Source organism: Phalaenopsis equestris, unplaced genomic scaffold (assembly GCF_001263595.1).
Source record: "Phalaenopsis equestris unplaced genomic scaffold, ASM126359v1 Scaffold000986, whole genome shotgun sequence".
NCBI classification, from domain to species: Eukaryota; Viridiplantae; Streptophyta; class Magnoliopsida; order Asparagales; family Orchidaceae; genus Phalaenopsis; species Phalaenopsis equestris.
In genome coordinates, this window is record NW_018165425.1 from 21126 (window position 1) to 36103 (window position 14978).

The following is a 14978-nucleotide window of genomic DNA, read 5'->3' on the forward strand; positions in this document are numbered from 1 at the left end:
TTTTTAGCACACATAGGGATGACTAGAGCTCTTCTAATAACCTTCGACCATTCCTTTATATATATATATAATAGAAATTAAGTATGATTGTACTAAGTAATGAAAAGATAACAAATTATTAAATTAATAAGCTAAACTTTATTTCTTGTCAGGCTTCCAAATTTAGAGGGGTCAACATCAAGACAAATCAAATAGCAATTTAATTGACAATCAAGTGAGTACTTGTACTTTTAAATTTTAATAATAGTTTGTTTATTCTCAAATGTATTTGCAGTTGATGATATTTGTGCGTCCTTTATTCTGATTGAAATATTATTTTTCTTTATTGGTCATATCGTTATGGATATCATAGTTAATTACTCATGCATTTGGTCTATGTTTTATAGTATGTTAAATTAAATACAATGAATACGTATGTTTATGTTGACTGTTGGTATGTGCATGACTAACTTTGATGAAACATTTTTGAATGATATTAGTGGAAGAACACTAATGTACCCGTTCACTTAAATGGAAAATGATATTGATATTAATGTGTTTTGATTAACACAAACTTTTAGATGTTGTCTCCTGTGACAATTGTATATATATGAAATGATATTGATATGATAATGATATAGTTTCCTACGAATAACATATTAAATGTTTATATTAATTTATAAAGAAGCTTCATATTATTCTTTTTTTCCCCGTATTATTTTAGTTTAGAAATATGAGTATTTACTAGCTCGTTTAACTCACAGTTGTTTTAACTAACTTTATGAGGTTTAATTAAATTATTAAAAGATGAGCAATAGACGGGAAAACGTTTATAGAAGACGTGAACAACCATCAACAAGGTAATTTTAATTATACCATTTTAATTTAATTTATAGTGGTCTTTCATCTGTTAAATTGTAGACGAATATAGAAAATTTAATTCCTATCGTCCGACTGTCTATTCCCTTCTTGGTTAATTCCAAGCTCCAGGTCGACTCGTGCTAAAAAGTGAAGGATACAATCATTACCTTAGAGAGGATATAGCCGGAGCACCACCATCTCCTCGTGTACAACCCATAAGAGGGAATGAACTCTACACAGGATTTGAGAACAAACACAACCAAAACTGACTCCCCACACATAGAGGACATAAATTTATAAGCACCCTCGAATGGTTGAAGCTTCTACACAAAGGAAGAGAGTAAGAAGGCAAGAAGAATCCAAAAAAATAGCTATTAAAACTTCTTATATGAAGACGAGCATCAAAGGTTCACGATCAACCTTTACGCGCTTCCTGCGATTGTGAGAAATCGCGATCCCGCCTTCGCGATACTTCCCTCTTTCGATGCTTCGCGGTTGGGTTCGGTCTTTTGTGATAAATCATGGGGGATCAGTCTCATGTTTTTCGTGCACCCTCGCCAGGGCGCTAAACAACGCCCACATCAGTCTCCTAGGGTTGGGGGAGGTCGAAACTTCCGTTTTGTCGTCAACCATCTTTGGATCTCACTGCGACTACGCTGTCTCCAAAGGTACCCGAGGGTATTCTCCCATGTACGAACAAACATTCACCTCATTCCCATCTTTTGGGACTGCGTGTCTCGCACGTACTGTTGAAATTTCTCAAAATAGCTCACAGACAGTTCAATCTTGTGGGACATGAGAGTGGCCAGAACCCTCACACTTTGTGGTGGAGTTGGCGATACTGTATCGATTGTGAGGCCCTGAAAAATTCTCTATCGTATTTGTCCCGTGTTAGGAGTCGATATCTCGGTTCACTAATCTTGTGTCACCCATAAATCTGATTCCATTGATGCTGCTCTACTAATAAGAGATCATGTGACCTAGGGCCCCGTCGAAAAAAAACAATGTGATGTGCTTCTCATCTCTGGTGAAAGAATACTTGTTTCTATATCCATTACCTTGAGTCCTCCGATCAAACTGTCATGGTCGTCCCAACAAAAGGTGGTAGACATTCTGGGAACCACGTCACACCACACCTAGTCCTGCAGCTGGCCTCCAATTGAAAACTATATATTATTTACCTTAAAGCATATCAAATACTTAATCAAATCCAAACTGCATGCCCAAGCTACTCTTAATTGTCACTTGGACTTATGATTTCTTAATCTAAAGAACAATCAAAATTTTTATTAAGGCCTCGTTTGAGCCTGCGTTGCCATTGGCAAAATTTGGTTTAAAAGCTACGAGTAGAAAAACTCCATTAAAATGCTCCGGTCACTAAAATGCCATGGATGTTTGAATAAAGGCTTCGTTTGATAGCGAGGCGGAGCACCGAAACGAAGGACACAGTCTACAACACGGGAACAGAGGAACCTCGTGATCTGAAAACGACAAATTTCGCCGTTTTGTAGCACCGAAACGAAGGACACAGTCTACAACACCGGAACGGAGGAACCTCCTCGTGATCTGAAAACGACAAATTTCGCCGTTTTGGTATACACTTTTTCTAAAGCTCGTCGGCCAAACGCCCTTCCGACATTCTCCTGATGTTTTCTGCAACAGAAAGGAGGCAAGTCGTGCGGTCAAGCAAGCCCTAAGAAATGTGGGACTAATGATAAACCTTAGCGACAACCTCAACTTTGATTTTTTTTTAGGTATTTACATACTTACCACCCAATTTCTATATATTTACATATCTAACACAAATTTTGCTTTGAATTATATGATAAGTTTGCCCCTCCTGAAAAATAAGGGTGGTTCCGCCCTTGGATGCCAAGTTCTTCCTGCTTTTGTCGTTGATGATTAGACTGCATACTTTTCCGTTCACCATACAATGAGTGTAAAATATGCTACAGCGAAGCCATTGCAAATCCCTTTTCTCCTCAATATGCAAGATCCTTGAATCACGAGCGTTTCTTCTTTGTCTAGTGGGAGTTGATACACCTCATCCTGTTTCTCGGCTTATCTCTTCTACAACGCCTAGTGGGAATTGGTACTCCTCGTCGCTTATCTCTTCTACAACGCCTTGATCTATGAGTGTGACTACCCTATTCGTGGGGTAGGTGGAGGTTGTGGCCGTAGTCGTGGCATTGGTAGCACTTCCTGGTTGGTACCGTGTTGGATGAGCTACCATTCTCTTGCTTCCTTCTATTTTGATCCCTAGCGTTGTTCCCCTGTCTGGGCTTGCAAGTCTCTCGGATATCCTTATCGATCGTGGTAATTGTAGGTGACAATTTGCCTGAAGGTTGCTGCTTGAAAGATGATTGTTGTCGACTCTGCTTCTGTTGTCTTTCCACATTCAATGCTAATATTTGGACATCCCCCAGTGTCCAGTATGGCTACAACTGTAGCACATTGCTGATGGCAGGTTCAGATTCCCGAGATATCTGGCTATCGTATGTTTTTCTAGCTCTGTTAGCTTGCATTTAAGCTGCAAGTGGTCGAATTGGGCTGTAAACTCGTCAACTGAAAGATCGCTCTACTACAAGTTGTGGAGTTTCAAAAACATATCTTGGCGACAGTGGGGTAGGAGGTACTTTTTTTATTGCTTTCTTCATCCTCTCCCACCTAGTTATCTTCTCACTGCCTTCTCTTTTCCTCAATTTTTGTGGATTTTCCCACCATAAAGAGGCATTTTTCTTCAGTTTAATGGCAGCTAGCTTGACTCGTTTGTCCTCTGGTATATCTTTATATTCGTAAATCCATTCAACTGATTGCAGCCAGTTGATAAACTCTTCGAGATCCATACCTTCAAATTCTGAGAGGTCCATCTTGATGCCAAAGTCCCGCTGACCTCCATAAGGGATCTCTTTTCTCAGCCTTCTTTGATATTAGATACCAAAATGGTGTGGTCAATATTCCTTGTCACTGTGATCTTTTCTGTGGAATGAATTCATCTCCTCGTCCCTGTCTTCTCTTTGACTTTCTCAATAACGGTCAAAGGTAACCTTCTTTTGGATTCCGTCATCCAGCTTTGCAAGTTACTGTTGTAGACAACATATTTCTCGTTAAATCTCTTCCTGGGTCAAGTCCTGCGTATCTCTTTGCGGTGGCATGGCTAGGGTTGGAAAAGGAAGGAAAAATTTGATGGAGGTGGCTTGGGTAGGGACAGATGCTTAGAAACCCTAGGATGGGATTGATTAGCTCTGATACCAAATGATACTGGAACAAGTAGAAACAACAGTGGAAACACAAAAACAAATTTAGATTAATAGGTTTACAACACAACACAACAATACAAAACATAGATGACACGAGCAAACACTTCTAAATGTATCCCAATGGGTGGTGGAGGTCAGATAGGGATGATTAGAAGTGATAATGGCAGCCACGGGAGGCAGACGACAACGAAGGGAAGGTACGGAACTGTAGGGACAACAAGTAGGGAGGGTTGTAGGTGGTTGGTAGCGGGCAGTGGGGTGGGAAGGCTAGACAACAGTAATAACTTGTAGGAAAGGGGACGACAGGGTGTTGGTGAAGGGGGGAGAGTTCGACGAATGAGAAGTGGGGAGGAGAAGGTTTAGGGAAGGTAAAAGGGAAGGTTAAAATCACCACATCGGAGAGGATATAACTAGAGCACCTTCACCTCCTCGGATACAACAGGGCAAAGAATTTCACACATGAGTTTGAGAATAAACGCAACCAAAATTGACTCCCCATACACAGAAGACATCAATTTATAGGCTCCCTCAAACGGAGGAAGTTTCTAAACAAAAGAAGAGGGTGAGAAGGCAAGAAAAATTTAGAAAAATAGCTATTAAAACTTTCTATATGAAGACTGACACCAAAGGTTCGTGATTAACCTTCACGTGCATCCTACGGTTGCAAGAAATCGCGATCCCGCCTTCGCGATACTTCTTTTTCGATGCTTCGCGGCTGGGTTTGGTCGTTCGCGATAAATCATGGGGGATTGGTCCCCGCGTTCCCCCAGCACCCCCGCCAGGGCGCTAAACAAAGCCTGCGTCAGTATAGATCATTTGAATGGGTGTTTAAGTTATTGCCTACCTATGTTAGATGAATACAGTTGATTAATTGCTGTGATAATGAAATTGGGCTTGCCTTTTTTTTTTGCATAGTGATATTACCTGCCATTATGCTATTGATTGACATGCTATTGTAGTCTGTATTAAATAGTTTAATGATGCATGCATGCAAAATGGTATGCTTATGCTTGAGAGCTGTTTGTCATTTGTGTTTCTTTAGATTGTTGATGCATGCATGCAAAATGGTATGCTTATGCTCGAGAGCTGTTTGTCATTTGTGTTTCTTTAGATTGTTTATGATGCTGTTGACCTCATTTTAGTGAGGTCTTAGTCTTCTACTCTTAGAACCTAGGATCTAGCTTTTCTTTCTAAAGCTATGCCAATATATTTAAATTTATAATGCCACACTTTCAGGAACTATTGCATTAATTTTATAGTAACTTGCTACAACCAAAAGCATGCTTCATTTATGTTTTGAACAATTAGATGATTATGCAGGTTGCTTGGGAGCATCTGATCGATGCATTCCCGCCCTCTGAAATAAATATAGTTCAAGAAGCTGTTTATCAAGAAAAGATTCCTGACTGCAGTAGAATTTCAGAAAGAAGTAATGGTGAGCTTGATAAAGACTTGCTTAGAAGAATAGCTGTCTTAATGGTGCCCCTGCAAGGCATTATATCAAAGAAATGTGATATTATAGTACAAATGTCGTGTCTCAACACATGGCACTATCTCCTGCATAAGCTTGACCTTTTAGTTAACCATCCTTCAATTTTACAGACTACTTTCAGACCTATGACTAAAATGGTATTTTCCAAGAAAATTTCTAATGAAAATATTTGTTTGTGGAAACCATGCCTGGAATTGTTTGATCAATATATCTCTGGGATAGCCACGTCCAAGGGGATGAATTTGGTTCCTACAAGGTGCCCATGCGATGTTACAAATGAAAATGACATTCTCCTATCTTATTTCAGTGGTAGATTCCCTTGGATCAATTCCATTAAATGGATACCCTGGAAGATTAGCGATTTAGATTTTTCTCTAATGATAATTAGAACAATTGTCAGTCACTGTCTGACAACACAAAAAGACCCTGAAATCAGAACCTTCGCTCTCAGCTCTTCCCTGAAGATTTTCAAATCTGTTATACATGGGGTCAAATCTGAAACAAAAGGGCCAAGTGTTCATTGTCATATCATCCAGCTGTGCTTGAACACCATTTTAAAGTTCATTAAAGAGTTTGGTGAAGACATATCTTCAATAAATGATTGGAATCATTATAATGATTTGTTGTGGATGCTTTTTCAGTCTGTAGAAATTGTTAGAGAAGAATTGGGTTTTTTGCTAGCTTCTCCTCATTGTCTGATTACCTTGGACTTCTTGTACATTAAAGACGGGAAATCATCAGAAGTTACTTGCTGTCCATTTTTTCAGGCCATGGGTAAAGGTTCAGTGAGTTATATGGACATGGTTTCTCCAATGATCTACACTACATATTTGCTTTTATGTATGCTGGCTCACTTTGTCTTACATTTCTCAGAAAAGGATGGTATTCCTCTGGCAATTCCGCATAAGTTTATTTTTTCTTTGAACCCTTCAGTCAATTTACATACGATAGTTTGTTTCCTTTATGTACACCTGAGCAAACCGTTCAATGCGAAGTTGAGCTCTTTGGTGATGTGGAGAATCATTGCAAAGGACCTAATGAAGAACATGGACAAGGTTTTTGTTATGCCAGTCTCGAAAGCAGAGGGGCCTAATCCGACGCATGCTGTTCTTTATTGTTTCATTTGCTACCCATTCGTTCTTTGTTGTCCTAAAAGTATGGATGATGATCGCTCAAGATTAAGCTTGATTTTTTCACAGAGAGATCTTCTGTTGGAAACACTAGTAGAAGTTTGTAACACCCTTTTTGGTTCTTTGAACAACCAATCAAATGAATGCATTCAGTCATCTAAGAATGATTTCTCTAATGGTTTAAGTGAATTATTAATAAAGGTGCTTGATGAAAAAAAAATACTTGCCGAGAATTCTGAGAACATTGATTCATTCTTACTTTTTTCTGAAATGCTAATTTGCATTTTGGTTCATATTAAGCCATTGGATATGGAAAGCTTACAATTGGAATTAGGTGTGCCAGAAATTCACTTCAGCACAATTAAGAACACTTTGGTTCTCTTTGGAAGGTAAATTTCACACCTTCATTCAATTTGAAAAAAGCTTGGTATATCTGGTTGCTAAAACCAGTTGTTCTCGCACATCTCAAAGCATGCATTACCCTGTGTATCTTAGATATAACAGTTGTGCTGCATACTACAGATTCTTGGGAATATCACTAACTATTTTGAAGATAAACCAGCAATGTGGACTTGAGATGATTTGCAGGTAGCTGTTTTATGACATTTTGTTATGGTATTAGCAGTTGCTCCCGAAGATGATGACAGGTCACTGCTGCTGCCTATATATTGCTCTCATTTGTTTATTTTATGTGAGCTGCAGGGTTTTTACTGCTCATATTAGGTTAGCTAGCAATCTTTGCTTGAAGCAAGATGTTTTTATGCTCTTAGAGGTTTGTATATGATTTTTTTCTTATCCAATGCGCCATCATCTTCACTCAAACAGCTAACAAACACGAAAATTTTTAGTTTTATAAGGCTTTTAGATTATTGGTTGAAAATAATCTCAATTTGCAGGTAATTTCCAACCCTTTGGTTCAGTGGTTCTCATTTTGTGAACCCCTTTCTAAAGGCATACGAGGAAGACTTAATCATCTACTGTACTGTCTCTGGACAAACACTCTAAGCTGTTTGCAAGGGTGCCATCCAGCCATCAGTTTTGATTCCACCCTTCTCAGAGTTCTGGCACCTTCCCTCCGAGCAGCCGTTGATCACCCTTACCTTCCTATTGGAAACACAACAATAGAATTTTGGAAAGCTACATATGGAAAGAAAGGTCATTTGGATTGCCCAGAGTGTTTGCTTCCAATTCTGTCTAAGCTGTCCAGGAATAAGCCTCAAAAGAAAAAGATTAGGACTTATGGGAGTTTATAAAAAGAAACGGAGAAGATCTTGAATATAATGTGGTTCAAGTACTTTTGCTAGTTGCTGGCTGGCTACCTATTGCAAAGCTTTCTGGAACGAAGAAATATTACACGTGTCCACGACTGAGATGTGCGGAGAAGAAAAAAAGGGGGCCATGCATTTACGTCGTTCTCTTTATAAATGAAGAACATAGGTAATATTTCTTCATCTGGAATACATGCCAGTATAGATTATTGGTTGATGGCAATCCTTTTTTTTTAAAATTATTTTATGAAAAAGAAAGCTGTTTTTCTAAGGTCGAGGATGGGTTTGTTTCGGCCGTGGCAGTACGAAATCTCAATTCAAAAGTTTTGTAGAAAATCTAGTGTTCTGATGCTGGTGTTTTAGAAACAGTTGATTTTTTTGAAAAATACTATTTTTAAAATGCTACATATGGATTAATGTTTGTAATAGCTCTCAATATATATTATATAGATATTATATGTATTGTCAATATACGTATGTATCAAACGTCTAAATATTCATATTTTCATGCATAACATTCAAGTCTTTAACATCTCATAAGAAAAACACCGTCACATTATTTTTACAAAACACATCAATAAAAACTTCAACAACACATCAATAAAGACGTCAACAAAACATTATTAAACACTCCAGCAAGACAGGATATAAATTTGTGCAAAATTGTAAAGACTTTAGCAACAGAAATAATTTTGTCATACAATGTTGTTGTAAGAAGAGTCAAACAAGCCTTACTAAACAGTAGATGGATATATAAATTAGTAAAAGATGCTCAAATTCTCAAATCTGAGAAGCAAAGAATGTAAATATATGCATAGTTATTTTCTAAATATTTGCCAGGTCATTTCAGTTAAAAATCCTCCTTATAAAAATAATTCATTAGGACATTTTAATTCTAAACAAAAATAGTTTATATTATTTTAAAAAGCTAATAACATCAACAAATTTTTTTTATGGTTAAATCCACAACCTTCAATATTATAACATTTACTTATTTGATTTATCTGCTATCTATGTCTTATCTTTCTAGGGTCTGTTTGGGGCAGCTGCAACTTGTTAAGAAGTTGTTGCGCGCTAGCTGTGATTGGAAGCTATTACATAGAAATTGACTGTCTGTTTGTTTTTTATAATTTTGAAACAGCTGTGCTGCAACTGTTTCAAAACAAATTACTTTTCTGCCCCTATACTAGAGTGCTTATAACAGAACAAATCCTGCTAGCACATTCCATACTTGAAATCAAATATCTAGTTTGAATGTTATAAATAAAAACAACCATCTCACAAAATAGTGAGTCACACGACAATCAAAATTTTTAAAAAATGACTATTAAAATAATAATTAATAATATGATAATATTGTTTTTAAAATATACTTGGTTTATGTCACAAGAAAAGTTGTTCTTCAAGGAAACTCTCCACGCCCTATCACTATCGGCGGTGGAATCCTCCAATACGTTCACCCACCTGAAGAAGTCACAACTTTTAGTTTTTCTTCTCAGACACCTATAAAACCGTCTCCCGTAACTATGTGGTTGTCACAAAATAAGTAGAGAACATTGTAGTTCACAGTGGCAATACAATACTCTAGAGGTAAAAGTCCTCAAGCTCATCTTTTCAGAAGATTTAAAGCAACACAACACAGAAACCTTAGATGCACCATGAGTGAAACAATAATATAATTAATCAATTCAAGTTTTATGAAACTGATAGGTTTCAGAGAGCATGGTATAAACTAATGCTATCACTACAAGAAGACATCAAACTTTATAAAAAAAGGATTTTTGGTTGCCTTTAAACCAAATAAATACTAAGGTCTTATTTGTCACATATGCATATCATTAAAAAAAGCCACCATAAGTGCCTCAAAAGCCATAAGACTGAAAAGTAGAGGAACCTGGTTGCCTTCATTGAAATTTCACTTGTGTCAAAAACTAATAGTAACATATAGAAAATTCAGAAGAACCCTTCAAGTCGAATTTATCATCATAGACCTCTAAAATAAAAAAAAATAAAACATGCAATATTTAGATTACATATTATATCCACGACTGACTCATTGGTCATCCAAGTGGGAAATAATATATGCATAAAAATTGAAAATAAATTAAGATTAAAAATATACATCATTTGCATCAAAACATTGATACAAAAAACAATAAATATTTACACAACATTGCAAATAAAGTAGCAACAAAAAAACAAACAATCCCTCCATTCAGCCTCAAACTATGACATCTGTAATTCACTCCCAAGTCTATCATCTCCCCTGCACCTTCCCCATCTTGGGTGCAAGTTTCAGACAAATCACTTTCAGCCCATGATAAAGATTGTCCTAGGCGAAATTCATATGCTTCAACAGGGACATGTGAATGATCTTCATCAGCCTTATTGAAGTCAACGTCGTTGCGCAAAGGATGTTGCCTAATATAGTTTTGGAGAGCCATGTTGGCAACCACAATTTGCACTTGTTTAGAAAATAGATATGTCGGCATATAGAGCTTTCAAAGAAGCTTGTTGTTCGTGAACAACTCGTGTTTGGCTCATTAAGTAAGTAGCTTGTGTTCGGTTCCTTCATTATGTAAACGAGTCGAACACGAATAATTTTTTTAAGCTTGAATTGTAAACGAGCCAAACACAAACAACTCTTTTGTTCACTCATGTTTGGCTCGCTTTAGCTCGAAATAAAAATAAAATCATATAATTATTTATATAATAATATATCATATATATTATTTATATAATAATATATTATAAATATTTGTATCTAAGTTTAAATCATAACAGCTTGTGTGGTAATGTTGTTACGCGCCTTATTTTGCATAGATTTGGTCCAAGTTTGAATCTAACACTTTACATCTATTTTTTCCAATTAATCTTATGAGCCACTTTTGAGCCGAACACGAGCCGAACATCAACAAGAATATTTAAATCGAGTCGAACAAGAACATATTGTTCACGAGCCAATTTCGAACACGAGCAATTTCGAACGAGTCGAACACGAGTCAAGCCTGAGCTCGCTCAAGCTCAACACATTTACAACCTTATCAGCATATCCCGCAGTATGATCCATTTCTTCTTTTGAACTCCAAATGTCATTTCATTGACACCACCTAAGGATAAGTGTCTCTTTTTAAACATCTCATTTCTACCTCAAGTGACATAACTAGCTCTCGAAATCAGGAATATGATATTTGGTATCAGGAAAGGGTTTGAGACCTTCTTCGTAATGGATATCAAACATCAACCTAATAATATTTCTCGGATGCAATATTTATATCAATATTGCACGAGATATTAATATTTCATTTGTTAATATTTAAGCTAACTTGGCGCTGGATTTGAAAAGTTATACTTTTGAGTTTTGCGTAGTTTGCGTAGCAAAATTAAAAATATGTGTCGTGTGCACTGCATTTCCATCTGACAATTACAAATGTGAAACACATATTGAAATCACATATAACCATTACATTTTGGGTTACTGAACCACATCGTCCAATGTATGTAATTTTTTAATTGTTGGGCAGATGCACATCCACATGTGTTTCATCAATCACTCTAATGCAATTCTAAAAAAATTATTAAATATATTAGAGATACTATGTTCAAGTAAATTTAGAGAAAAATGAACACAAAAAACTACCTTAAAATATGACATATAACACTGGTTTTGTGAAATTTATACAAGTGTGCTTTGAATATGGGGTTTTTAGGTACAATAACTTTTGATGATAACCTGATCAGAGCATGTAGCCCAACTGAGAAATATCTGTTGATTGTTTCAGATTAGTGTTGGAATTGCCCCATAACACATCTCATTGACTCATTTTGTAATAAAATATAAATGGATTATTGTAAACACCTCTCTTGAAGTCATCCTGGATAAGTCACGAAGTTCATGATTTATGTACAATTCTTCTAATAGATAAATAAAAATAAACTGTTATACAGAACATGTTAAATCTTGTCGAGTGACCCATGAGCAACTCCCTAACCCACTTATCGCCTATGTATATAGATGTCACGCAAGGAGATCGAGCAATATATGAGTTGTAATGTTTGTATATTAAACAAAATGCAGCTGTGATTTTTCTCTTGCAGCTTTCTCTATCCATGATATTCATTGTTTATTCAACTAGTACTTAAAAAATAAACTTTGAATTTGAAAGAGTTGCATTGACCATTAAATAATAGCATATAAATAACACTCTAGTGCAAGAACTGCATTGAAATTGTCCAAAAAACAAAATCCAAACATGATAAAAGTAATGCCCATGGTTAAAATCTCACATAAAGATGTCCACCAAATAATATGAAATTCACGCATCCCAATTATCATAGTAATAGTGTAAGTAATTAATCCTACAGTTAGGTTTCATTGACATAAAAGCTCTCTCCTGGTCGGGTCTGCTAATAACTTCATGAAGAACAAGTAAAACAACATGTCCTCATAAATTTATGGAGTATCTTTCAGAATTCACATAATCTGTTGAATAGAAGTTGCATGTGATCCGCTAGGCTCATTGGTGCATGAAGCCACTAATTGGGAGATATGAATTCTAATGAAAACAACACTTCAACACTATCTTTTTTCTTTTTCTCTACCCTTGGACGTTCGGATTGACTAGTATAACCTACTTCATTTAGGTTGGGGTTGGACCCCTCATTGGACCCAGCAATTGCTTCTTTTCTAAATTCTCGGATCTGCCTCCGTTTCCTTTCTTGTTTCTTGTCCATGCTTGATCATCGGTGGCGACCACTCCACCGAACATAAGATCAAACTTGTCTTCTAGCTCAATGTCAACGTCAATGAACTTGAATTTTTTCGCAGTTGGCACGACCTACAAATCAATTACTAAAACTTAAAATGATCAATGAAAACTTTAAAAAATTTAAATGAGTTTACGTTTCAAACATTCTCACATCTAATCTCTTGGACCACCATTCTTTAGAAGCATCAATGGTTCTCTTTATAGGATCCTAACCCAAGCATGTGGATCCTCGTTTTAGTTCTTTCTATATTTTTCAGTCTTTTCTTAACTGAACCCATTTGTTTTTAAATTGCATTCTATCGTATTATCTTCTCGTGTCTTAAACATTTTTATTATATTTTGCCAACCTTATTTGTTAAAATAGGTGTTTGGTCTATTTCCCAAATCAACCTTCTTAACATACAACTCACAAAATTTTAATGTCATCTCTTTCCTAGATAGCATACAAACTGATTACTTTTGTCTTGCTCATTACGACAACTACATGCATAGAAAAAAACAACATAAATTTATGGGAGATACAAAAAAGAAAAAGAAATAGAAACATCAACACCACCACCACATCACAATCATCACCGACATATCTATCAACATATCACACATCTATGAACATATCATCACTACTGCCTCAACACCAATACTATCACAACCATAACACTTCCTCATTATCAACAATATTATCGATACACCATCACCACCACTATTATCACTAACACCACCATGAAAAACCCATTAACACAACACCACCACCTCCACACAACACTACACCACCACCGCCTCTACACCACACCACACCACACCACACCACACCACCACCTTCACACCACACGCCACCACCTCGACACCACACCACCACCTCAACACCACACCATCGCCATACCATATCAATACCACTACAACCACATGATCACAAACACCAAAACATCACAACCATCACCAACAATTACCACAAAATTTTGGGCAACCACCAACTACCATAACAACACCACTATTTCGGCCAACCACCAACATCCCAGGTTAACCGCCATATTCTAGGCAAACACCACCAACATTACAACACACCACTGTAATCGTAAAATCCAATATTTTGGGAGGCCACCACAAAATCACCACCACCACCAACCAGAGCATTACGACACAACCACAAAGCCCAAAGTATTTCAACTAATTTTCACACGCAATCACTACCACCACCAAATTTTGGGCAACAACCAACATCGCAACACAACTACCCAAATTCATCAACCAAATAGAGCACATAGAAGCCAAACATTTAAACCAAATATAGCATAGAGAGCCCAATAAAATTGCGAAATTCAACATCACAAAGCAAATGCCACAAACCATCAACCAAATAGAGCACAAAGAACTCAAATCCATCATTCAAATATAACACAAAAAACAAAAAATACTCGCAAAATCAAAATGACTGAATAGATAATGGTAGAGAATGTCGTGGGGCGATGGTGAGCAAATGATCCAAACCGAGTTGAAGAACAGAGGGGAGAAGGAGAGGAGAAGAAAGGCAAGTGAAACCGTAACAACCACCAAAATCAAAGGAACCAAACATAACGAACTATTGCCATCAGAGTCACCGATTAGAGGGGAGCGAGAGAGGAGATGTTACCTTTAGAGCAAGAATCACGACAGAGGGGAGAGCGGCTCACGAGAGTGAAGAGTGAGCCATTGGAGAGCGGGGTAGGGCTGTCAAAAGGTTCATGAAGAAATGCGGGTCGCAGGAACAAACCCTCAACTCATATTTAAGAGGCTTTTCCCAAAATGCAGGATCACTGCAACAACCAAATGACCCCTAAGACGTTTTTCCACCACACCGAGGCAAAAAAAGCCAAGCCAAGCCGCCCATAAATATACATTTGTGCTTTGTTGACCTTGTGAAATCTGGGGGATGATTCGGAAAACCGTGCCCACATCACTACTCACTGCCTCGTTATGAAAGCTGTAGTGCATCTTTTTATGCAAATGGGGTTTTTTGACCGAGATTAAAATGTATGACAAACCTCATTTTCAGCGCATATAAAATTTGAGGGCAAAATTAAATAAGGATGGAGGAAGGTGTGGAAGCTGAATGAACGAGGAGAACAGGATGCGAGAACTTCTCCTTTGTCTCTGGCGGAGAGAGGATGCAAGGACTTCTAGTTCGGCTCGGTGAAGCTCTCGCGTCGGGAAAGAGCCGACGGGATCGCGAGGTTTGCGGGCAG

The 14978-nt window shown here is 37.2% G+C and overlaps 1 protein-coding gene across 3 annotated transcripts in view; it reads left to right on the plus strand.

Moving 5' to 3' along the window:
- LOC110032622 overlaps positions 1-8223 on the plus strand; it is a 27694-nt gene extending 19471 nt beyond the window's left edge. For 2 of the 3 annotated variants that reach the window (XM_020736297.1, XM_020736298.1), the window contains exons 7-10: positions 5421-7111; positions 7245-7310; positions 7425-7494; positions 7619-8223. In XM_020736297.1, coding sequence (XP_020591956.1) covers positions 5421-7111; positions 7245-7310; positions 7425-7494; positions 7619-7975 — 2184 coding nt within the window. In that variant the 3' untranslated portion in view covers positions 7976-8223. The remainder of the gene's footprint in view (positions 1-5420; positions 7112-7244; positions 7311-7424; positions 7495-7618) is intronic. The other variant, XM_020736299.1, reaches the window with a different exon arrangement.
- Positions 8224-14978: the final 6755 nt, after the last annotated feature.